General features: G+C 44.2%; 1 protein-coding gene across 2 annotated transcripts in view; it reads right to left on the bottom strand.

Moving 5' to 3' along the window:
- The window catches only part of Kdm3b (lysine demethylase 3B), a 63,118-nt gene extending 36,670 nt beyond the window's left edge, over nucleotides 1-26,448 (bottom strand). For both annotated transcript variants that reach the window (XM_052741863.1, XM_052741864.1), the window contains exons 1-6: nucleotides 26,209-26,448; nucleotides 10,713-10,880; nucleotides 7,864-7,977; nucleotides 6,413-6,518; nucleotides 4,901-5,025; nucleotides 2,177-2,251 (exon numbers count right to left, since the gene is read on the bottom strand). In XM_052741863.1, coding sequence (XP_052597823.1) covers nucleotides 2,177-2,251; nucleotides 4,901-5,025; nucleotides 6,413-6,518; nucleotides 7,864-7,977; nucleotides 10,713-10,880; nucleotides 26,209-26,406 — 786 coding nt within the window. In that variant the 5' untranslated portion in view covers nucleotides 26,407-26,448. The remainder of the gene's footprint in view (nucleotides 1-2,176; nucleotides 2,252-4,900; nucleotides 5,026-6,412; nucleotides 6,519-7,863; nucleotides 7,978-10,712; nucleotides 10,881-26,208) is intronic.
- Nucleotides 26,449-26,776: the final 328 nt, after the last annotated feature.

The raw sequence follows: 26,776 nt of genomic DNA, 5'->3' as shown, positions 1-26,776 counted from the left end.
TCAACAGAGATAAATAACAGGTATGAACAAATAATAACATACTCACCATGACTAAGCACCTATCATATTTCTGGGAAAATTACCTAAGTTTCCCATACTTTTATTCAAGAATTGAAAACATTCGGTTGAGTATAGTTTTTATTTCACCCTCATTTAAAACTATCCATTCTGCAAGTTTTCAGTCTAACTGTAGAAGCATGTTTACTGAGATATACTCTTTCTTGTTCATTCACTCATTCTTATACTTAAAGGATTGATCTTGGATGTCTAAAAAGGGTTATTATAAAACTTAGCACAGGCTGGGCGGTGGTGGTGCACGCCTTTAATCCCAGCACTTGGGAGGCAGAGCCAAGTGGATATCTGTGAGTTCAAGGCCAGCTTGGTCTACAGAGTGAGATCCAGGATAGGCTCCAAAGCTACACAGAGAAACCCTGTCTCAGGGGAAAAAAAAAGAAGAAAAAACAAAAAACAAACTTATCACAGTATCAATAATAATTGTACTGCTAGTCAAGAATATAGTAGTCATACCACGACAAAGCCAAAAAGGAAAGAACCAATATCTTCAGCTAAAAAACATAGATCTAGTTTCTTTCATTTTTTTAAAGATATACTTATTTATTTTATGTATGAGTGCTCTATCTGCATGTACTCCTTTATTCCAGAAGAGGGCACCAGATCCCACTATAGATGGTTGTGAGCCACCATGTGGTTGCTGGGAATCAAACTCAGGACCTCTGAAGAACAGCCAGTGCTCTTAACCTCTGAGCTATCTCTCCAGTTCCTAGATCCAGTTTATAACTGATGGCCAAACTGCAGACCTGGCTCAGAGCAGTCTTCTACCATCCTCTAAACAACAGATGTAGGTCCTATTATGCTGTCTGCTCAGTTATGAGCAGACAGCACAGGGCAGTGAGACCCATCCAGGCTCTCCAGTTTTATCTAACCTACTGAGCAGTACCAATCATATACTAAGTACATAAGCAAACAAATGAAATACAGGAAAGAACAGCAGAGCTCAATACATCATCAAAGTAATAGGTATTTGCAGCCACACACATACAGTAGGGCTTATCCTATTCATGGTAATGTAACTAAAGAGCTATTCAATTTAATCTGGTTCTTTCCTTCTGATCTTGTTCCAACAAGAATGACTGCAGAGCAGTGCATGGTGGCATACACCTTTAAGCCCAACACTTGAGAGGAAAAGCAGGCGGATCTCCAGGCCAGCCCAGTCTACACAGTGAGTACCAGACATACTCAGATCCTGTCTCCGCAGAAAAGGAAGGACTGCATACTTGTCAAGAAAGAATGAGCCAGGGCGGTGGCGCACGCCTTTAATCCCAGCACTGGGAGGCAGAGGCAGTCGGATCTCTGTGAGTTCCAGGACAGCCAAGGATACACAGAGAAACCCTGTCTCAAAAGAACAAAAAAGGGGTTGGGGATTTAGCTCAGTGGTAGAGCGCTTGCCTAGCAAGCGCAAGGCCCTGGGTTCGGTCCTCAGCTCTGGAAAAAAAAAAAAAAAAAGAACAAAAAAACTTTTGAGGCAGGGCCTCAAGTAAACCAGGCTGGCCTTGAACTCCTGATATTCCTGCTTGACCATCAATGTGCTGGGATTCATTGTCAGGTCTGGCTGGCTCAGGCAGACTTTAATATAGCTTTTTTTGTTGTTTGTTATAATAATTTTGAATGAACCAAAAGTTGGCCTGGTTCATAATAATTATAAAACAAACCACTATGTGCAGCACTGAACCAGGCATTTGTTTAATTTGATTTCAGTACCAAAGATAGAATTTCAGTCTATCTCGGAGCTCACTGGGACCTGATTAGGGGTAGGGAGGATACAGCTTTTCCTTTATTTCCTATTATTAGGTAAGCCATTATTATTACTATTGTTCATCACAGTTTTAACTATCTATTAACTTGTCCTGGGAGAATATAAGAAGAAAGAGGCCATGGATTTTACAACTAGGGGACATAGGTTTAATTTAAAAGGTTTGCTCAAACTAGTTTTTTTTTCCTAAGGCTGTTCTCTCTTAACTAGACAAATCGGAGAGAAAACAGAAAAGCATTGCAGAGCCCAGCAACTCCAGGGCATTCATGTAAAACATGTAACAAGGGATCCCCAGGGCAGAGTAACTAACACAAGCTCACAAGTCTCCCGAGACTATTACTGTACCTCACTCTGTGGTGTCGAACTGTCCATCAGCATCACATGGATGAGTCTGGGGTCTACTGACTTCATCTCACCAGTCTACAGAGCAGGAAGCACAACACATGAAGAAAGGGGAAAAGATATTTAATACCTTGACAACCAAAATAAAATATACTGTTCCTTAACAACATAGGTATCTATTTGTAAGGAGAGCTCCTGCTGAGCCGCAGCTGGTTTGATTCCAGAGTGTTAGCACCTAGCTTTAATCAGCCTTTTAGTCTCCAGTACCTTCCATTTGAAATGTCAATCTTGGCTCAGAGTTTCCTAAAGGTGCAAAGCCTATGCAGAACTTGGCTGGCAGAGAACCCAGCAAACCGAGGTACCTCTTAACTGAGAATTTGCATTTGGCATTGTCCCTTTGGGGGAACTTAGGTAAGAGGTTTTGGTATACGGAAATTAACTTGCTAAAGGTGTGAGATGTGTAACAATAGAAAAAACCCTTCGCTAAGGTGCCTCTGTGTCTTCTTTCCACGGACCAAGTGAACCACACCCAATATACAACATCTATTTATTTTTACTTCCCTACAGAGATGGAAAACTTCCTAACAAGAGTGATGTCCAGTAACAGTATTGGAAATAACATCTAGAATTTGGCAAAGATTAATATAATTGTTAAGTTAATGAATTAAAGAACTGACTCAATTCAAGCTCTAAGTATGTCTTTAATCTAATAATGCCTATGATCTAATAATACCTCAGCAATATTCATTTAAATTTCTGCATCTCTAAGCCAACAATCATTAAAAGAGGCACTTAACTATTAAAGAAAAAAATAAAACTTTAAAGGTGGGGACAATGTGATAAAGTACAAATTTATTCTATTTCTAGCAATTACACACTAAGGAATTTATTTTATTAAATTTATTTAGTTAGTTAGTTAGTTTTTCAAGACAGGGTTTCTCTATGTAATAGTCCAGGCTGGCCTGGAACTCACTGAGATCCTCCTGCTTCTGCATCCCAAGAGCCAGGAATAAAGGCGTGGGCCACCACTGCCCAGCCAGGAATTTACTTTTTAACATACCTATTTTTAATTACTTGTGTATGCATGTATGTTTATACGTAGGTGTGTGTACATGAGTACAAATGGCCAGAAGAGAGTATGGGGTCCTTTGTAAGTGGAGTTACAGGCAGGAGTCCCCCAACATGGGTGCTAGGCAACAAACTGAGGCTCTGTGCAAGAGTATCAATGCCTTTACTGCTAAAGCACCTTCTCATCCCACACTAAGGGTTCACTCTAATAAGTAACGTGTGTGAAAGAATGTGTAAGGGTGCTAACTGCCAATACCTGTGCTAGTGAAAATACTGCACATGCTTTAAAAGTCCTCAAGACAAATTAGTTATCATATATCCATTTAGAATATACATATATTTTAAAAGGATGAGTCAAATGTCTGTATACACACACACACACACACACACACATACACACACACATATATATAGCATATAGCATACAATTATGTTCAAAAGAGGAATTGTGCCTATGTACTGTATCATATCAATCACTAAAGTTTAACTTACACAACTTTACTTCATCTAAATAAAATATATTCTAGATACATACTTAGAAAATAATAGGAAGACTCTGGGAAACACCACACTGGTGGTACCACTGTGGGAGTGACAGCTTCTTAGGGGAAGTGGCAGTTTTCATTATGTACTTTACATGTATGGCTATCATTTGAAAAAAAAAAATTTGTCTTTAGTGGGGACTAGAGAGATGGGACAGCTCAGTGTTTAAGAGATCTTGTTGCTCTTTCAGAGAAGAGGACCTAGGTTGATACCAGGTTTACCCAGTGCCCACATGGTAAATCCTAACTACCTAGAACTCCTGTTCAAGGAAATCCCACTCTCTTGAGCTCCATGAGCATACTACGCACATAGTGTATATACATACTTACACCCATACACATAAACTAAAAATAACTTTATTATTAGAACAAGTTTCTGTTTGCTGCAAATCCAAGCTTGACAGTGCTCTAACCTGTTTCTGGAGTTTGACTCACACCTTGAACATACCCTGTTAACACTTTGAATGTATCCTGATAAGATGTTCTGCCAGATAATTTTGAAATGTTCAACCAAGTTCCTATGAAACCAAAATTCTTCTGGAAATCCCTCAACCCTTGGAAACCCTGAGACCTTGAAGTGTGTGGGGGCTATATAAACCCTACCTTCCCCTATGTTCAATGCTGTTTGCTCAAACTCTGATGGAAGGAGACATTCCTGTCCGACAGAAAATTTGACCAAAGAACTTGAGTAATGGTCTTTACTCTTGTTTGGTGAGATTAACACTTCCAGAGTGCTGGAAGTGCATGTATGTGCAGCCCCACCCAGCTTGTAAGTACTTTCAAAGATTATCCCTATGCTATAAAGTCAATGGGCTTTTTGTTTGTTTTTCAAGACAGGCTGTCTCTGTAACAGCTCTGGCTGTCCTGGATCTCACTCTGTAGACCAGACTGGCCTCGAACTCACAGAGATCTGCCTGTTTCTGCCTCCACTGTATGCGCCACCACTGCCAGGTGTCAGTGGGGTTTTACATGTTTACCTCTTAACTCACAATGAGGTCACAGTTATGCGGCCTTCCTCAGGCTCACTCAGAAACAGGCAGAGGTAGAAGCCAGTCTTCTTACAATGCTGAACGTCACTAAGGCAGTGGCTGTACCTCCTACAGGGTAAGAGCCTCACCTCAGTTATAGACACCTCCATGAGACGGGTGATGGAGTCCTGCCGGCTTACAACACCACAGAGCCATACTTCTTCTCCTTCTGGCTGGTATACTTTGACCCTGTGACCTTGAACACTATAGGGACCTAAAGGAGAGCTCCATTAGAACTGAATGCTTGGGCTAACCACATGAGGTAAACACTTAGCATTTTCTATGCAGAGCCGAAGGGAACAACTCTAGTTTCCCATACTCAGTAGAATAAAATTGAAACACATGGTTTTGTTGTTGGTTTTTTTTCTAGTGAGTTTTATAAACTTTTCATTTCTAAGGAATCTCCTAAGTCCCCAATTCTATTTTTTTCCCTCAATCATAAAATTCTGAAAGGCAAGCCGAAGCTATAAAGCAAACAAAACAAGCCAGGCCACTAAGTTGAATGCGCTATTAGGTAAAATGGCCATAGGAACTATAAATGAAATGCCATTGGGTGGAGTTCAATTCATGCTGAAAATATAGGCCCTCGGATGCTGTCTATTTCACAGAACTCTACCACTGACTACAAACTCTAGCGCAGCAAGTCTATTAATGGACTGCTTTGTTGATGTTTGTTTTTGCTTTTTAGGGGGGCCCCCACCCAGCTCCCAAATAAATCACACATTGAGGTTTATTCTTACTTATGAATGCCTGGCCTTAGCTTGGCTTAGTTTCTAGCCAGCTTTCCTTAACTTTAAATTATTCTATCTACCCTTTGCCTCTGGGTTTTTCCTGTTCTCTTACTTCTGTAAATCTTGCTCCATGGCTTGCTGTGTAGCTGAGTGGCTGGCCCCAGTGTCCTCCTCCTTCTCTGGCTACTACTTCCTTTCACTCCCCCTCCTCCCCCTCCTCCTCTCTCTTTCTCCCAGTTTTCTCCTTCTCTGTATTCTCTCTGCCTGCCAGCCCCACCTAGCCTTTCTCCTGCCTTGCTATTGGCCATTCAGACCTCTGTTAGACCAATCAGATGTTTTAGACAGGCACAGTAACACAGCTTCACAGAGTTAAACAAATGCAACATAAACTAAAGTAACACACCTTAAAATAATATTCTACTACACTTCTTTAGGCACATACTTGGTTGGTGTTAGCAGCTTTTAGCTCTTGAGAAATCTGCAGGTGGTAAGTAAAACTATAATAATAGCAAAGGTTTTCTCTAATGGCAGGATCTCTATCACTTGATGTTTTGTTTAATATGTGGTTAACTCCTTATAAACACTTAAGAAAACACAAAACTTTGTGTTTTGAAATGCAGAAAGAAGATCAAGGGGTGCATGTTTGTCAGGACTATTAATTAGTGTACAATATGGAGAACATAAATTGAACCCTCTACTCAATGGTAGAAACTCACACAGCAGAAAGAATTCCTAGGGTCACTAAACAGAATAGCCTGGAGTAAGGGGCTTTTTTCCTTTTTTTTTTTCCAATTTATTTTAGAAATCCAGCATCATCACTGACTGCCCACCTGATAAGGAGTCCAAGGACAGAAAACTGTTTTTTCTTACCTCGGCTGAATATCTCTTGTAGCTTTTGGTCACTGATCAAAGCATTAACTGTTTCCCTTAATGCAGCATGCTCTAAAAGAATTTGGTTTTGAGCATCTGTTCCCATCTGGTAAAGATAAAAGTAAACACCTGATGTTAAAGTGAAAGGCAATAAAACTTAGTAGATGAGAAAATCAGACCCAAACACAAGGAGCATAAAGATGAATAAAGCAAGGATGCTCAGAGGGAATGACCCCTAATAAGGACGACTAACAAAGAAACTACTGTTAATATCTCCTAGAATGTAGTTCAGGAAATATCAGTCTCAGCTCTTCCAACGAAAGAGTAAAACCTTTACAATGTTCAACTTTCAGATAGTCCTTACAAGTGAGAAAAAAATAACATCTTTCTTTAAAAATTTTTTTATTTTAGACTTATTGTTTTATGAGTGTTTTGCCTGCATGTCTGTGTGCAACACATGCATGCAGTGCTCTCAGAGGTCAGAAGAGGGCATCTGACCCTGGAAGGGAGGTCATGGGTGGGTGATGGAATCAGCACTGCAGGAACAAGTGCTCTTACCTCTGCACCATGTCTCCAGCCAGTAGTATCTTAAGAAACTACAACTCAGATGAGAGTCTGTCCAAACTATTCGCCTATTCCTTTGCTTTGTATGTAAATATATATATTTACATATATATATATCTTCAATATTTCATGCTGCCGGGAACCAGCTGTTACTCATTCCTGCTCATCTGCCACTAAAGTAAACATAAGCCAAACTAGGTCCCATCTTAGAGAAGTCCCTTTGCTATTTATTCACTCATATTCTTCTTCTTCTTTTTTTTTTTTTTTTTTTTTTTGGTTTTTTGAGACAGGATTTCTCTGTGTAGCTTTGCGCCTTTCCTGGAACTCACTTGGTAGTCCAGGCTGGCCTCGAACTCACAGAGATCCTCCTGTCTCTGCCTCCCGAGTGCTGGGATTAAAGGCGTGCGCCACCACCGCCTGGCTCATATTCTTCTTTTATGTGTGTGTGTGCATGACATGTGTGCAGGCACCCTCAGGGGCCGGAAGAAGGCAGTGGTTCCCTATAGTTGGAGTTCAGGCAGCTGGAAGCCTTGGAATGTAGTGTGGGGAACCAAATTCAAGTCCTCTGGAAGAGCAACAAGTGCTCTCACACTGCTGAGCCATCTCTCTAACCCAAGAAGCCCATTTTTCGGAAGGAACTACTACATGGTAGTCTTAAGTCCTGGGTGGCTTTAGAGGGGGTGAGGGTGGGGGTACAGAAGAGAAAGAGGTGTCAGTCACCAAATGTACTTTTTAAAGAAGCATAAAACTTCAAAATGCACAGGGTAATTTACTACAGGAAGCAAAGTAATGCTAAAAGAAAAGAATAAATACCCACGATTGAATCAACAAGGAAATTAGCAAGGAGGTAACTAATAAGTCCAAGGCTAGCTAGAGCAGTCAAGTACCTGGAACAGATGCAGCCCATTAGCATCTGCCATGAAGCGCAGCTCTCGATCCACAAGGTATTCAATTGGCACCACAGACCCCAAACCCAGCTTATCCACCAGGGGAGTGAAAGTCTGTGAAGGACAGGACAATGACAAGAAGTTGATTAGGTTCCTTAGATTCAATGCATCTCTGACTTCAGAGAAAGCATCCACTGATACTCTCCTCCCCTCCCAGTGAATGCAGACAAGCTAACGAACAAGGCCTTGGGAGCATTCCAAACAGCCTCTGCTCCTCAAATAACCAGTGAGCAAACCAAAGGAGAGAGGTTGCTCAATACTTTCTTTCTTTTCTTCTTCTTCTTCTTCTTCTTCTTCTTCTTCTTCTTCTTTTTTTTTTTTTTTTTTTGCTTTTCAAGACAGTGTTTCTCTGTGTAGCTCTGGCTGTCCTGGAACTCACTTTGTAGAACAAGCTGGCCTTGATCTCAGAGATCTGCCTGCCTCTGCTTCCCAAGTACTGGGATTAAAGGTATACACCACCATGCCTGGCTATGCTTGCTCAGTATTTTCTAATTTCTGTTTGTTTGGTTTTTGGCTCAGATCTCATACTACAGACCAGGCTTGTGAGGAATTTGCAGCAATCCTCCTGCCTCAGCCACTCAAATGCTGGAATTACAGGTGTGAGCGACCACATCTGATTTTTATACTTGTGTGTCTAAAAAGGGCAAGTGGAGTAAGAAATCAGCCATTGTCACTAGGGATCTAGTGCTACGCTTCATAAGGGCTAAACTATAAATGTCCAGAGTAGGAGCTGTAGTCAAGGTGTGGTAGGACATGCCAATAACCCCAGCACTTGGGAGATGGTCAAGGAAGGCCCCCTTGTCCCCCTAAAGTTGTACACACTTCTATAGCTCTTGAAACCCGTGTGAGGTTTATAAACCCTGGAATAACCAGGTATAAAGGTGCAGCCTTCACCCTTTGATGCCAGCACCTGAGAGGCAAAGGCAGGTGGAGCTCTGAGTTTCAGTCTAGCCTGATCTACAAAGCCAGCCAGAATTCCATGGTAAGACCCTATCTCAAACAAAACAATTACTATAATACAGGTTTAGATAGCCCTGGCTGGCCTTGAGCTCTCTATAAACTAAGAATGATTTTGAACCTCTAGAATCCTGCCTCCAACCTCCTAGGTACTAGGATTACAGGTGTGTAACCAATATACCAGCTTTTATGTGATACTTTATATAAAACCAGGGGCTTTATGCATGTCAGGCAAGCACTCTACCCAATGAGCTATATGTTCCAATCTCCTCCCCCACCCGCCTTTAATTATATTGATTTATTTTGTGAGAGTGTATAGTACGCTTAAACATGAACACCAGCACCACAGTACTTGTGATTTTAGAGGAAACCTTGTAGGAAGTGTTTTTCTTCCACCATGTGCATTCCAGGGTTCAAATTCAAGTTGTCAGGCTTGTTGACAAATGCTTTCACCCACTGTGACAACCTGCCAGCGAGTGTGCATGTGTGCGCATGTACTTTGAGATGGGGGAGTCTCAATATATAGCCCCTTAAACTCCTATCAATGTCCCTGCCTCAACTTTCTGAATGCTAGGCATACACACACACCACTATGACCAGGCACTCCTGTTTTCTGAGACAGTCTCACTGTCCTCTAATTTATGATCCACCGCTTCCCAAGTACAGCTATTACAGGTATACACTGTTAGACCAGCCTGGGCAACTCAGGGAGACACCATCTGAAAGTGCAGGACGGAAAAATATGGGCAAGCCAGGTATGGTGGTGCATGCCCTTAATCCTAGCACTGGGAGGCAGAGGCAGCTGGATCTCTGAGTTTGAGGCCAGCCTGATTTACAAAGTAAGTTCCAGGACAGCCAGGGCTACACAGAGAAGCCCTGTCTGGAAAAACAACAACAACAAAAAAAAAAAAAAAAAAAAAAAAAGAAAGAAAGAAAAGGGCAGTTTATTAAGAGATAATACTATACCAACAGATTGAATAAAATTTTTGTTTTGTATATTATTTATTTTGGGTTAGTCACAGGAAAATTGAGATTTAAAAGTCAGCATTCATGCTCACAATTTGCTAACAGAACAAAAGAAACAAATGGATACTAATAAAATGTAATATGCACACACCCACACATATACACATAATCAAAACAAAAGATAACTAGCTGGGCGGTGTTGGCGCATGCCTTTAATCCCAGTACCTGGGAGGCAGAGGCAGGCGAATCTCTGTGAGTTTGAGGCCAGTATAGTCTATAGAATGAATTCCAGGTCAGCCAGGGCTACACAGTAAAACCCTGTCCCGAAAAAAACAATACATACATACATACATAGATACATACATAGATATCAACCTTTCTTCAGAACATAGGAGAAAAGAACTTAATTATTGCTTTGGTAACTTCAGAACAAAGTTTGTTAAGGACAAAGCATGTAGATTTTTTTGCAATTTCTGAAGAGTTTATAGCTATGAGGTAAATATTTCTAGGTATAAGAAAAGGTCAGATTGCTCCTATCTAATAAAAATGACTCATTAACTGGGCTGCAGGGTATAGCTCAGGGGTACAGCACTTGCAAAGGCCCTAGAAGGCCCGAGATCTGATACCCGACACCATAAATAAAAAGAAAATACAACAAGGGAAAAGCAATCCAAGTGCTGCCTAACATGTACCTGTTTGGGTTTGACAACCATCAAGATATAAACGGGCTGGGGGTACACACCTGCAACCCCAGCCTAGAAGACGGAGGCAGGGCGAGGAGCTCAAGGCCTGCCTGGAAGCCAGGCTGGAGTACATGAGCTCATGTCTCCAACTCATCCCCCCGCAAATAAATCAAAGCTACTCACCAGCGCGGGCCACTGTGCAGCTGAGACCCGAGTGCCCTGGAGGAGGACTGGGTCCTTCCGGGGTGCCCAAACAAGTGATCCTTCTAGCAGAAGTACAATTACTTCCTCAGCGTGAACTTTAACCCAGGAGTGTTGCTTCCAGTTACAGCCATCAAATTCTACAAAGATCTGCAAAAAGATATCAAAAGCAGCTTGAATGTCACATCTGGGGAAATGCCATACTATAGAATACATAAAAACCATTTTCCTAGTTTTAAACGACAGACTAAGAAAATTTCTATAAACCTACTTCTAAGGTCATTTTTGTTGACATTTTCTTTTACTTACAAGATGAAAACAAAACAATGATTTAGGGTATGCGCACACGCACGTGGAGGTCTGGGGAAAACTTGTGGGGGTCTGCTCTCTCCTTCCACCAGACGGGTTCCGGGACTAGAATCAGGCTTGGGGACAAGGCTCTTCACCTGAGACCCCGCTTCACTGTAATTTTTATGACGTTTATTTACTGATTTTGTGTACATGTGCAAGTATGAGAATACACATGGAGGATAACTTGTGGGAAACACTTCTCTCCTCCCACAGTGTGGATAAGCTCGGGACTACAGGCTTGGCAGCAAGCGGGTTTTATCTGCTGAGCCACCTCCCTGGTTCCCCACCCAGGCAGGGTCTCATGTCTCCCACGCTGCCCTCAACTGGGATTACATGCATGCGTCATCATGTAATGACACATGTAAAAACCTGGCTTTATGCAGTACTGGGGATCCAACTCAGCTTTGTGCATGGTAGGCAGGAAAAGGATTATAAACTACCAAAAACCTAGAGGCTGGGGAGATGCTCAGTGGTTAAGAGCACGTGCTCTCTTGCAGAGAACCTGAGTTTAGTTCTTATACTCACCTCCAGTTCCAAGGGATCTGGCACCCTTCTGGCTTCTACAAGCACCAAATATACATGTGGTGCACATACATACAAACAAGCAAACATTCATACAAATAAAATAAAATGAACCGTAAAAACCCCAAACTTCAGGGCATGGTGGCACATTTAATCTCAGGACTGGGGAGGCAGAGGCAGATGGGTTTGAGGCCAGCTTGGTCTACAGACTGAGACTCCCCCTTCAACACTGAAAGAAGTAAAGATGAAGTATCAATGGTGCTTAAATTCACTTTAGTGCCCTTAAAGTCAAACAGATTTTTATAAACTCAAAACCAACAATAAGGAAAGGTGAGGTGGCTCAGTGGTGAAGAGGCTTGCCACCAAGCCTGGCACCTGAGTTCAATTCCCAGGGCACACATGGTACAAGGAGAAAATCACTTCCAGCAAATTGTCCTCTCACCTCCACATAATCATTTCCACACATGTGCAAATCTCCCCTCATACACAAATAAATGTAATTTAAAAAACTTAAAAAGTGCTGGGTGTGGCACATGCCTTTAATCTCAGTACATGGAAGACAGAGACAGGTGGATCCCCAAGTTGGATGCCAGCCTACTCTACATAGCAAGTTCTAGACTAGCCGGCCAGGACCATACGCTGGGACCTGTCTCAAAACAAATACAATTTAAAAAATACTTGGAGTTTGATGAACTCTGATAGAAGTAATATCCGGCTTATGTCTGTCACGTAATCATCAGTCTAGACACTGGCTGCTTCTCAAAGGCACTTTTACTACAACTGGTAAAGCTGTTGTTCATTTATCCACTCACTCAGAAACACGGGGGCACCTCCGGGGTCTGAGAATGTCAAGGTAAATATGGTAGGAAGACATCTCCCCGAGTGGGTGAGAGGAATGGAAAGCCTCAGAGTCCCACAAAGGCAACAAACAGTAAAGACCTATGACGCTATGCTTGCTAGACTGGACTTTCAGACAGGTCACATCAGCAGAGAAGAATCCTCCCAGAAAGATCTGGTGTTCTGGGAGCAAAGGGGGACGGCAAGAGCCCAGCACAGAAGGACAATGAACAGCAAAAGGACATGTGTTGGCAAAGACGTCTCCTTTAACTGGTACAGTGTTTCTCTCTCTCTCTCTCTCTTTTTTTTTTTTTTTTTTTTGGTTTTTTTCGAGACGGGGTTTCTCTGTGTAGCTTTGCGCCTTTCCTGGAACTCGCTCTGTAGCCCAGGCTGGCCTTGAACTCAGAGAGATCCGCCTGGCTCTGCCTCCCGAGTGCTGGGATTAAAGGCGTGCGCCACCACCGCCCAGCTCCAGTGTTTCTCCTTTCTAAGATATATTTACTTTTAGGTATGCATACTTGAGTGCGGTGCACAGGAAGGCAGAATAACTCCAGTGGTAGGAAGTTGTGAAGATGTGGAGGAGACCAAATTCGGATCCTCTGCCAGAGCAGTATTTGTGTTCAACTGCTGAGCCATTTTTTTCAGCACATAAGTGTTAAGAACTGAACTCAGAGTCTCTGCAAGAGCAGTGAGTGTTCTTAACCAGTGAACCATCTCTCCAGGTTCTCTTGTTTTTTGTTTTAGTTTTTTCTTTTTTTAAAAAAAGACTTCTGGGCTGGAGACATGGCTCAGCAGTGAAGAATAATGGCTGTTTTTCTAGAGGACCCAGGTTCAATCTCCAGCACCCACATGGCAGCTCATAACCATCTGTAACTCCAGTTCCAGAGGAATCCAATACCCTCACATGTCACGCAAACAAAATGCACATAAAATAAAAAAATGTATTTCTCTTTTTATTTATGTGGGGCTCTCCTGCATTTGTGCATGGATGGGTGCATGTGGTTAATTAACTTTGATAACGTGTCCCATGAGTGCAGATGCCTAGAGTCCAGAAAGGACATCAGAACCCCTGGAGCTGGAGTAGTTGTGAGCTGCCTGATGTGGATGTTGGGAACTGAACTTAGGCCCTCTACAAGAGCAGGACAGGCTCTTAACCCGAGTCATCTCTGCAGCCCTGACTATCCTGGTCTCTCTCTATAGCCCTGACTATCCTGGAACTTGCACTATATACCAGCCTGGTCTTTAATTGATGAAATCTGACCGCCTGCCTTTGCCTCCTGACCACTGGGATTAAAGGCATACACCACCATACCCAGACCAGTCTCCCTTGTTTCTAATATACATTTGAACATCTTCACAAAGTTATCAATACTCTCTGGCAGCTACTAAAATCCACTACACCCTTTGTTATATGACTTTGCATTTTGTTTTGAGACAGGGTCTCATGTAGCCCAGCTGGCCTTGAACCCACTACCTACTCAAGGCAGGCTTTGCACATTATCTTCTTGTCTCTATCTACATCGTGCTGGCATTACAGGCATATATGCCAGCACACTCAGCTTCATTTTTATGTTTTATTCTTTCAAATTGCTTTTTTCTTCTTTGTATTTGTTTTGTTCTTTTGATGGATGGATTATTCTATTTATTCATTCTTTTTCTTTTTACTATCCAGCTAAGAACAGTCCCTAGATGATTCTAAGTGTATGTTGTTTGTTCACAGAACTTGAAAGAACCATTGTTCTTCTAGTTTTAAAGTTAGCAGGGAGCCGGGCAGTGGTGGCTCACGCCTTTAATCCCAACACTTGGGAGGCAGAGGCAGGTGGATCTCTGTGAGTTCGAGGCCAGCCTGGTCTACAGCGTGAGTTCCAGGAAAGGTGCAAAGCTACACAGAGAAACCCTGTCTGGAAAAACAAAAAACAAACAAACAAACAAACAAACAAAAAAAGTTAGCAGGGAAACATCACTGAGTAAGTTTTGGAAAGACAATGCCACCTGGCAAAATAAACTGTTTAAACAGAAAATCAAAGTGAAATTATAAAGTATCTTTTTATTTGTTTATTTGTTTACTATGTATAGTGTTCTGTCTGCATGTACCCCTGCCCGCCACAAGAGGGCACCAGATCTCATTCAGGATGGTTGTGAGCCACCATGTGGCTGCCAGGAACTGAACTCAGGACGTCTGGAAGGGCAGCCAGTACTCTTTAACCTCTGAGCCATCTCTCCAGCCTTACAAAGTATCTTATAATTAGATGACTAAAATACAACAGATACTATGGAATAAACACAAACAAGTGTTAAAAAGTGACATCTAATAGATTTTGTGAAGGCTCCCAAGACATGGGAATAAAAGAAAGCTGCAGATGTTGGACACTAGGTAGTTACAAGAAGGAGAACTGGGACAGAATGGGTTCCCATTTCCTTCCAGTAGTCCGGCCCCTAAGCCCCGCCTCCATCCACAGCTGACTGCTGATTGGTTCATGATGGTAACAGCTTGGCTGTGTCTTGAGCAGGACTTTGACAACCCTTCTTCCTGTCTCCAGGCTCTTACATTCTATCTGTCCCCTCTTCCACTCTGCTCTCTGAGCCTCAAAGGGGATGGTATGAGCGTCTTGTTCAGGGCTGAGCACTCAGCCATCATTCATTCTCAGCACCCTGTGCAGCCATGGGTCTGTACACTCACTGCAGTTCACTGAAAAGAGAGGTTTCTCTGATTACAGCTGAGAGTAGAATTTACCTATGGACATAAAACATCTGAATGTATCATTTATTATTTAGGTAATTAATTTTAAAGGGAAAAATTAACTTTGGATTAGACTTAAAAGATAAACTATGAAGTGAAGAAACTGTAAGAAGACCATTTACAAAGAAAGAAAGTTGAAACCCCCGGTAAGGTTATATGACTGTAAAGTGTTCAGAGAAATTCGAGAGAATAACAGCGGACTGCGATGGTTGCTGGAGAGTAAGGAGATAGAGGTCAGTTACTAAGACTCTGGACGCCTAGTTTCTCTTCCTATTTCTAATGTGAATTACGTGCAATGTCACCAAACTGTAGGATATGTGGACAGCTAAAGTGAGTGATGAAGCATGACTACATGCTGCTATTTTCAATAACAATTTTCTCTTTACAGTTTATTTGAATTTCCAAGCGATAACTTTCCATACCCACCTAATACTATGGATATTAAATGGAAAGTAGTTGGGGGTGACAGATAATCCGAATAATTCAGGTATGTACGGCATTTTGAGGCGCTGTGAATCAATGTTAGGGAGGGATTCGTACCCGACTCCCCCATGTTTCACTTAGCCTCTTGGAGCCTCACTTCCTTTGCCTATAAACAGGAACAAGAAGGGCCTTGGAGGATTGCCTGGAGGGTCAGCATCGTTCCCTAGGCAAGCTTGCTTTACTTACTGGTCACGGCATAAGTTGGTACAACCTTTAAGGGACAAGTGTCGGGCATGGTAGTGTATGCCTGTAAACCCTCTAGGTCTACCACTCCTGCGCGACTAAAGCAGCATTGGGAGTTCCAGGCCAGCTTAGGCTGAGACCCTGCCTCAAACAAGACAAGAAAACGTAAAAATATATCAAAAATCTTGCACGTTAATAATCTGGTGATACCACTCCTGCAATGATCTTAATTACTCTAAATACAAAGAAGTCTACTCAAAACTTCCTGTTACCAAGGTAGGCATGGTGGGACATGCCTGTAACCTCAGCATTCAGGAGGCTGAGGCAGGAGGATAGAAAGCTCCCATAATGTGTTGTAGCTACACAGACACCCTATCTAAAATACAAAAAACAAAAACCAAACCCTCCAGCCTCTACCTGCCTGGTGATGGGATTATAAGCATATGCCACACCTATGCCAGATTGGGGATTGAGCCCGGGCTTCATGCATGCTAGACAAGTCCTCTACTAACTGAGCGACATCCCTAGCCCCAGAGTTTTGTTGGAGCTGAGATCAATATATGTATACTGAATTCACTATGTAGCGAAATCTGGACTGAATTTGAAATGATCCTTTTGCCTCAGCCATGAGGAACACACCACCACACCCAGTTTATCATTTTTCCCCTTTTGAGACAAGGTCTCAATTGTGCAGGGCTATCCTCAAATTTTATAGAAATCTCTCTGCCTCTCTCTCTTTTTTTTTTTTTTTTTTTTCGTTTTTCCAGACAGGGTTTCTCTGTGTAGCTTTGCGCCTTTCCTGGGACTCGCTTGGTAGCCCAGGCTGGCCTCGAACTCACAGAGATCCACCTGGCTCTGCCTCCCGAGTGCTGGGATTAAAGGCGTGCGCCACCACCGCACGGCCCTCTCTGCCTCTCTTACTTATCTTTTAAAAATAACATCATGTTGCCTAGGCCAGTCAAAACAAAACATCTGCCAGGCAGTGGTGGTGCACACCTTTGATCCCAGCACTCAAGAGGCAGAGGCAGGAGGATCTCTGAGTTCAAGGCCAACCTGGTCTATGGAGTGAGTTCTAGGACAGCCAGAGCTACACAGACAGACCTTGTGAAAACCAAACCAAAATAAAACAAAAAAACAAAGCTGGGCACGATAGCGCACACCTTTAACCTCAGCACTTGGGAGGCAGAGGCAGGCGGATATCTGTGAGTTCGAGGCCAGCCTGGTCTACATAAAATTTTAGCCAGTCAAAGCTATATACTGAGACCTCCTCTCCAAAGAAAAAGAAAGAGAGAGAGAGAGAGAGAGAGGGAGGGAGGGAGGGAGGGAGGGAGGAAGGAAGGAAGGAAGGAAGGAAGGAAGGAAGAAAGAAAGAAAGAAAGAAAGAAAGAAAGAAAGAAAGAAAGAAAGAAAGAAGGAAAGGGAGAAAAGAAAAACCTAAGCCCAAACTGGGTATACTGGTGCATACCTATAATCCCAACAATCAGGAAGCTAAGGTGGGTAGATTGTTCAGGGTTCGCCTGGGTTACATGCTAGGCTATCCTAAAAAGGGAGCAAGAACACAGCAATGGACCACAGAAGGCACCATCGGAGTAAGGGCCCACAAAGTGAGGGCTGCTTGCTGTAAAGATCCCTGGGCCACACCCAATTTTCCTTGTGTAATTCTTCACAAGGCAAAAATCTTCTTACCCTGAGCAGATGAGAGGATTTTCATCTCTACAGGTATATCCTCCACTGTAAATTAATAACCTTGCATATCGATTTTCAAATCAGTCTCCAGAGAATTTGGTTAGTGAGTCAGTCCCCTAGAGCCCCATTACCTACAAAGTCCCTAAAAACACGGCACTTACCCTCCTGGAAAACTAAGAGGCCACAGCACTTGAGTCACTACTAGTTTTACCCATCTGGAGAACAAGAATAAAGGACACTTTAGCATTGGGCATGCTGTGTTTTGGAGGGCTTAAAAGTCACCAACCTATCAAAGGCAGTGGAGAACTGAAGAGTAACAGGTGCTGAGTGTCCCCTGGGCCTTAGGGCAGGAAAACCCACAGACCCACCCACCACAGCTGTTGTTAAACCACCACCAGAAAATGTTCCCTATCTCCTGTTCCGGGTCTATCTGTGAAGGGGAGACTAAGTCAACCAGAATAAGCTAGGAGAACACACAAGTGCTTACAAGCTCTTGGCAGATGAGAACGGAGTGATGTGTGTGTGGATCCCTGGTAAACAAATAGGCCGTTAAGAGACCTTGGAGGGTAGCACACACCTACACCACCAGGCCAAGGCCAGCCTGGCTGGTTACAAAGTTCCAGACCAGTCAAGGACACATTCAGTGCTCTGCTTTAAATACAAAAACAAACCCAGCCAGGCATGGTCGTGCAGCATGGGGGAGAGGGGGAGGTGAGAAGCAGGTCAGCTGCAGGCCAGCCAAGACCACAAAGTGAGACCCTGTCTCAAAAAACCAACCAACCAAAATTGCAAACCCCGACCAAACCAGACAATGCAGGAAGAAGGAAAGCTCTGACTGTGTGAAGGAAGGGAAAGTCACTGCTGGACAGTGTGATGTGGGTGGGCAGGAGGAAAGCTCTGACTGTGTGAAGGAAGGGAAAGTCACTGCTGGACAGTGTGATGTGGGTGGGCAGGAGGAAAGCTCTGACTGTGTGAAGGAAGGGAAAGTCCCTGCTGGACAGTGTGATGTGGGTGGACAGGAGGAAAGCTCTGACTGTGTGAAGGAAGGGAAAGTCTCTGCTGGACAGTGTGACGTGGGTGGGCAGGAGGAAAGCTCTGACTGTGTGAAGGAAGGGAAAGTCACTGCTGGACAGTGTGACGTGGGTGGGCAGGAGGAAAGCTCTGACTGTGTGAAGGAAGGGAAAGTCACTGCTGGACACTGTGATGTGGGTGGGCATGTTGTCCAACGTTGAAACAATGGGTTGCAAAGACAGGGAGGGCCTTTAAACTAGGCAGCAGAGCACACCAGATATTTCAGCACTTTAAACTAGGCAGCAGAGCACACCAGATATTTCAGCACTTTAAACTAGGCAGCAGAGCACACCAGATATTTCAGCACTTTAAACAGGGCAGCAGAGCACACCAGATATTTCAGCACTTTAAACTGGGCAGCAGAGCACACCAGATATTTCAGCACTTGGGAAGCTAAGGCAAGAGGTTCTCAAATTCCAGGCTATCCTGGGCTACACAGCAACATCTTTATTAGTTTATTTTGTTTTTTTCTGGCCTACAACAAACTATACAGCTCAGTGTGGCCTCGAATTCCTCCTCCTCAGGCCTCTGCTGGGATTGAAGTCATTCACCACTACCCTAGACAAAGTAAATGTTTTTTTAAAAATATGAACAGGGCCGGGCAGTGGTGGCACATGGAGTGGTGCCAAGAGTGGTGGTGCTTTCTTTTAATCCCAGAACTCAGAGGCAGGATCTCTGTGGAGTCTAGGCCAACTTGGTGTACACATCAAAAAAAAAAAAAAAAAAAAAAAAAAAAGAAAAAGGTAGAAGCCTGGTGGTGGTGGCGCATGTCTTTTAATCCCAGCACTCAGGAGGCAGAGGCAGGCGAATTTCTTAGTTTGAGGACAGCCAGGGCTACACAGAGAAACCCTGTCTCAAAAAACAAACAAACAAACAAACAAAAAGGAGCTCTGGAGTTAGGATGATAGGCGTTCTTAGAGGGGATCCAATTAAACAGTACACAATCTTAGCGTTCAGATGAGCAGAATCTCATTTAAAGCTACTCTCCAAAAGTCTAGAAAGCATAGGCTTGCTTCACCATGCCCAGTTTATCTAAAACTCCAAACTGGGTGTGGTGGCTCACACCTGAAAGGCAGAGGCAGGAGGATCTCAGCGTTTGAGGCCAGTCTGGCCTATAAGGAGTTCCAGGACAACCAAGGTGACACAGTGAGACTGTCTCAAAAACAACATAGCTCTCTAAACATATATTGGGGCTGGAGAGATGGCTCAGCGGTTAAGAGCACTGACTGCTCTTCCAGAGGTCCTGGGTTCAATTCCCAGCAACCACATGGTGGCTCACAACCATCTGTAATGAGATCTGGTGCCCTCTTCTGGCCTATAAGCATATGTGCAGATAAAACACTGTATACATAATAAATCTTTAAACATATATTGATCCACAAAATATATTTTATTTACACATAGGCAAAACATATATTAACATAAAAATAAATCAATAAATCCTAAAAGTGACAAAATGGGGGGCGGGACCATGACTGGGGGTGGGGAGTAGAGGATAGCAGTAGGGGTGTAGCTGCATGGGAGAGTACTTAGGCTTGACCTCCAGCATCAAACCACACACTCTATTACAATCAGAGCTGACAATTCTAGAAGTAGGTAGCAAGTAAAAACGATAGTTTGTACACTGGAGAAACGGTATGATCTTGGACCTGATTATAATGACATCATCTAGAGACACAGTGGGGAAGCAGGTATTTTATGGTTCACCTTCCCTACTCTGGCACAAAGAGAAAAAGGTTGCTGTAAAAATACTAGGCAGCTTAGTATGGTGGCCCAGGCCTCTAATTCTAACTGATTTCAGAGGCAGAGGCAAGTGCATCTCTGCGAGTCTGAAGTCAGCCTTGTCAGTGCCAGGTTAGCCAGTGACACAGTGAGACCCCGCGTGAGAACACAACAACAACAAACAGGGGTGGGGGGGGTCAGCCAGTGACACAGTGAGACCCCGCGTGAGAACACAACAACAACAACAACAACAAACGGGGGTGGGGGTGAGAAATAGATACACTTTCTTTCATCCTTATCGAAGACTTCCAACTTCCAGATACAAGTCATCTGGTACTGGTCAGAACAAGGCTACAATAGAGATCTCAAATCATAACAAAGGGAACATTTTAGAACCATTCTTACCCTGAAACAGAAATGAAAGATGGAAAGTTAACATTAAGGCAGATACCCTTTAGTCCTTCTTGCAAGTCTGAAAAGCTGAGACAGCTGTGATAGCCAAAGAAACCAATGCTCCACCTACAGCAGAATTCAGTTCTACCATCCTGCAACAACAAAGGCTTCAGTCAATCAATCGGCAGGACCACAACTCATTAGACAGCAGGAAAAAAGAAAGGGCAAATCAGATCGCCTATTTTATAGCCAATGAAAAACCATCAGGTGAACAGAAGGTCCAAAGATTAAATAAAGTGAGTCAGGAGAGGTGGAAAGGGCCTTTGATACTAACTAGCACTTGAGTTCACCAGCCTGGTCTACATAATGAGTTCCAAGCACACCATGGATCATATATAGTGGGCATGTCTCAAAAAAGAAAAAAGAGAAAGCCAGGCGGTGGTGGCGCACGCCTTTAATCCCAGCACTCAGGAGGCAGAGGCAAGCAGATCTCTGTGAGTTCAAGGCCAGCCTGGTCGACAGAGTGAGTTCCAGGACAGCTAGGGCTACACAGAGAAACGCTGTCTTGAAAAACAAAAAACAAACAAACAAAGTGAGTGAGAGAGAGCTGTCCCAGAACTTGGGAGATAGAGGCAGGAAGAGTAGGAGCTCAAAGCTAGCCTGGATTACAATAAAGCACTGTCTCAAAAATACAGGAGACTAGAGAGATGTCTTAGAGTGCTGCTCTTACAGGACCTCAGTTAGGTTCTGGCACCCACAGAGAGTGGCTAAACAAAAACCTGCAACTCTAGTTCCAGGGAATCTGATGCCCTCTGCTGGCCTCCCCTGCTACCCATAACCACTTGCCCTGAATTCCCCACAAATAAAGTATTTTGAATGAATGAATGAACGAATGGGGGGTTAGGTTGGTTGGTAGAGTGCTTTCCTTCAGGCTCCAAGCGCTTAAAACCAGATCTAGAGTTCTAGAGTTGCTTGTTTGGTGTGTGGTTTTGTTTTTGTTTTGAGACAGGGTATTACTCTGTAGCCCAGGGTGGCCTTAAACTCATGTTGATCCTCCTGCTTCAGCCTCCCAAACACTGGGATTACAGGCATGATCTACTACCATCCTGTTAACATTTTTCCTGTAGAGCAAAGCAACATATGGACTAAGTCAAAAGAAAAATAGGCTGGGCGGTGATGACCCACGCCTTTAATTTAATCCTGGCACTTGGGAGGCAGGGACAGGTGGATCTCTGTGAGTTCGAGGCCAGCCTGGTCTACAAAGTGAGTTCCAGGACAGCCAAGGCTACACAGAGAAACTCTATCTCAAAAACAAACAAAAAGTATATGATTATGATTACAATATACTAGAGAGGTAATACAAGTTAATAACCAGCCTGCAGTGGTGACGCATGCCTTTAATCCCAGCACTCAGGAGGCAGAGGCAGGCGGATCTCTGTGAGTTCGAAGCCAGCCTGGTCGACAAAGCCAGTTCCAGAACAGCCAGAGCTGTAACACAGAGAAATCCTATTTCGAAAAGGGTTAATAACCATATAAAGAACTCAGAATAAAAATAATAATAATAATAATAATAATAAAAATAACTCATTCCTCAAGAGAGCAAAAGGTGCATAAATAGGAAGGAAGAGGAGTAAATACACCCAGATAAAGACCAGTAGTCATGAAAACGTGAGATCCTATTTCTCACCTCCTAGACTAGCAACAAGAAAGAGGAAGGAAAACAAGTACTACAGCACCGTTTGTGAGACTATGAAACATCTTAATGTGAGTGGAAAATAACCATCTATTACCTAATGAAATAAAAGTGCTTATACTCAACAATCTCACCCTTGGATGCCTAAAATACACAAATGAAGCCTGGATCACAAAACCAACAAAACACAAGGTATACTAAGGACAGATTAGTTTATTCAGTGCCCCTCCAAAGAAGACTTTAAATAAAGTGGATGTCCACCAAGAGAAAAAAGGAAATTACTAAATCATGGCACACTCATTCTATAAAATATGAAAGTTATAAAAAATGATGAAGATCTGGGAGTGTTGCTCGGTGGTACAGGACCTACCTAGTATATGTAAGGCTCCTGGGAGGGTTGAGGAGAACTGGGAAGTGTTTACAGTATAGATGGCTATTGATGTACAGCTGCCTTTAACTCCAGTTCCAGAGGATCAAACACCCTCTTCTGACCTTCTCAGATACCAGGCATGCACACGGCACACATGCACATTTGCAGGCAAAGACACCCGTACACAGAAAATTAAAGAAGTGTTTTGGCCTTTTTTTTTTTTTGGTAAAGAGCCAGTAGCAGATATTTTGTAGAAAGATAGCATTTATTTAAAAAAAAGAAAAAAGAAAAAAAGAGCCAACCTCTGTGGAGAGCTTTATGGGTGTAGTAAAGGCAGGGCCTTGTGCAAACACACTGAACGTGCTCCAACCCTGGCCCTGTTTTCATAGCTTTTGCATGTACAAGTATTCTTCTTAAATGACCGAACTATATTCTTCCTTGGTAAGGTGGAGCTGGCAGGGTCAAGACTGCTGTGCTCTTATGTCTAGAACTTCGTTTAACATTCTGTAAATAGTTGTACTTTTATAACCAAGAGGAAAATCCATGGTATTTTTGTCTGGGTATCTATATATGTAATGGTCTGAAAGACTCTGGAGCTTGTATGGACCAATAATTATTTAGGAACTCAATGTATACAACTAGATTAAGAAATAAGATAAATGCAAAATCCACTGATCTTGCAACATATTAAAACACACACACACACACACACACACACACACACACACACACACACACAATCTATTTTGAACTACAAAGTCGCTATTCCAAGAGAAGCAGAGGAGAAAAACTGGGTTTGTATCTAGTTAAAAAATCAGCAGTTGCTTGCCAAAGAGAAGCTTGCTGGTGAACACACCCACTCTTACGACCCTCACCAACAAATTTCCCAAGGAATAGAGTATTAGTTTTCATTTTTTTCCACGTCATACCTTAAGGCAGCACATGGCATTGGTAATGAAATAAAAAAGGTTCATTACGTGTACCACCAATATACTCTTAAGTATTTCGGGGTCAAAAAGTATTTAGAAAGAGGGTATTAATGGAGCCTGAAATTGAGAAATGTGTTTTCAATCACTTCAGAAACTCATTCATCCAACCCTTAATTACTCATCCTTAACAGGGGGCGCCCTGCTATGCATTACTCAAAACCAAGCACGCCTGAAAACCTCTTAAACATAACTGAAAGAAAATCTGCCCAATCACAGGACAGCTGCTGGCAAACTCCACCCTTGAGTACAGGAAGAACACTTTTGATTGGAAGATAGTTGTGTTTACTACAAAGTGTGGTGCAAATTGGAAAGGTCCACATGCCCAGAGTCCAAAGACATTCTCGTCAATGAAAAAGGAAAACAAAACGGCAAATTCAGATTTCTCACGAATCACCGTCTTTAACAGAACTCCAATGTAACAGCAATTCTAGAACAGTTCTTCAAGAAGGTTTAAAAAAAAAAACAAAAACTTAAAGGCCCAGCCAGAGCTTTGTTGTGACTGCTTTCTTATATATGTCCCTGGATAAAAGTACAAGACATGCACAAATATATTCACCAAACCTACCTTTGCTTCAATATTCACATTGTGCCATACAAGACCTCAACACCGTTGTAAGAACACCTTCCTTTTTTCCAAGAATCATTGCAAGTGTTTAGTTGGGTGGAAAATCCACTTCCACTGACCAAGTGGTAAAATTATTAAGTATTTAGCCCTAGTAGGTGTCCAGCACTGAGTGTACTTCAAAAACCTCTGCCCTCACGGAGACCAACAAACATCAGCGAATGGGTAGCCATTTCAGGTGCAGAGCTCAGTAGCTCAATTCATTTGATGGAGGAAACATGGGAACCACTATTCAAAGTACTGGGAAGTAAAATCTCAATCTAAAAGCCTGGAATGCCGATGCCTCAGGTATGCGCATATGGGTGGGTCTCAAGAATGCTTTGCTTCCGGGGGTGGGGGGATTAGTGAATCAAAGAAACCGCCACGATCCGACCTATACCCATCATTCCGTAGAAAGGGCAGAGGAATTTAGAGTTAAATTCCCGTCTTATTCACCACCCCGACTCCTTATTGTTGTGGTATCTTTTTACAAATTCACTCCACAAAAGCTTCATAAATACCCTAACAAGCTTTCTTTATACATCCCAGAGAACGATCAAAGCAAGTAGAATTGAAGCAGAAGAGGTAAAGCTTGAGCCAGGAACAAGCCAAAAAAAAAAAAAAAACAAAAACAAAACAAAACCCAAAGGTTGCTTATCAGATAGAAAGACAGCCCAACACCTGAAGACTAGGAAGCAAAACGAGCAGCAGACAGCTACATTAATCCTAAATTTCACAAAATATGTTCCTGTTTAGTGAATAAAATGTCTGCGGAATCAAGTTCATCAAGAATATTCACTTTCTGTTTACTGATCGATAGGTAATCCCAAAATACCCCTCCCGCCCATTTTTCATAGCTTTATCTCGCCAGAGGAGCTAGGGGAGGGCCGCTATCAGAATGAGGAACTAAAGAGGCTTGACAAAACTCAAAAGGTAGCATTTTGCCGCCACATTAGCAAAAATAAAAGCTCACGGTCTCGAATGCTACTTAACTTCGTACCGAACAACTTTCACCATAAGATACACCGAGGCAAGCGGCCAAACCCTAATACAAAGTTTCAAAGCAAAACCTCTCTCAAGGTTAGGGGGGAGTAACCGAGTTAGAAGCAAAAACCGCCACTCAGCAGCCTCATTCGGCTACTAGCACAGACCTCAAACTTATCAAAAAGCTAAAACGGCAGCTCCTGTCACCCAGAAGCGCCAAAAGAAGGGCGCTCGAAATCAGACCACAGAACTGGCCTTCCTGGGGACCGCCAGGCCGAGCCCTGCTCCAACAAGGAGGAAGTAAGTGCCAGATTAAAAAAATAAATAAATAAAAAGGAGCCCCGAGCAGCTCCAACTGCAGCCTCTGAGCCTCCCGCAACTCCCCACATTCCGGCCGCACTCGGGGATGCCGGAGGAAGGGAACCCGATGGGAGTCCCCCGAGACGGCCTGGGGACTCCAGGTCCGCGTCTTCTAGCCGAATTTTGCGGGACCCGGGAATCCGGGGTTCGAGAGCCTGCTCTGAGGGCGTGTGTGTGTGTGTGGGGGGGGGGTGCGCTGAGCAGGGTCGCCCAGGAGGCGGGGCCTCCCGGCTAGAAGCAGCAGCAGCAGCAAAGCTCCTCGCACCCCGGCCGCCCCCCAGGAGAAACTGGGGCGCGCACCCCGACGCGGAAGCCACGCCGGCCAGAGCCCGAGTGCCCAGGCGCCGAGGTGCCGGCGGGGGGCGCTCAGGAGAGCCGGGGGCGCGGAACTGGGTCACCCCCGCCTCGCCACCCCCCTCACAAAGGCCCCCAGGGAGGCCGCCCACAGGCCCCACAGCCCCGGCCTCGCGTGCCTGCCTCGGCCGCCACTCACCGCTAGGTCCTGGGGCACCGCCCCGCTCATGGCCCGCACCGTGCCGGCTCGCCAGGCCCGAGTGCGCAGCGCAGGCCCAGGATCTCCGCTCACCGCTGCTGCCGCCGCCGTGGGGGCCGAGGCCGAAGCTGAGGCCGCAGGGTCCGAGAACAGAAGCAACAGCCGCTTGCCCACCGGGGAGGCCGCCGCGTCCGCCATCGCCAGGGCCGGCCGGACCCGCGCTCCCGCCCGCCGCCTCCCACCACCTCCGCCGCCAAGCGCCCGATCCACCCGCAAGGCCTCCCTCCGCACCACCCGCGGCCGCCGCTCCCCCCCACCCCCCCAACAGCCACCACCAACCACCGGCGCCGCGCAGCGCCCCCCGTGGCCGGGAGCGGAGGCACAGCCAGGGCGGCGCACAGCGCCCCCAGCGCTCCGGAGCCGGGCAGCAGCTGTCAGCCCCTCGCAGTGCTCCGCCCCAACCTCCCCGGGGCCTGCAGTGCCCCCTGCGGCCGGGAGGGGAATTGCAAGTTCGGCTGGGGGGCGGAGAGGTGGGCGGGTCCTTCATCCCCCTCCCCCCCAGTAGCCC

Source organism: Peromyscus californicus, unplaced genomic scaffold, assembly GCF_007827085.1.
Source record: "Peromyscus californicus insignis strain IS unplaced genomic scaffold, ASM782708v3 Scaffold_17__1_contigs__length_78620276, whole genome shotgun sequence".
NCBI classification, from domain to species: Eukaryota; Metazoa; Chordata; class Mammalia; order Rodentia; family Cricetidae; genus Peromyscus; species Peromyscus californicus.
This window is presented reverse-complemented; position numbering and strand designations above follow the sequence as displayed.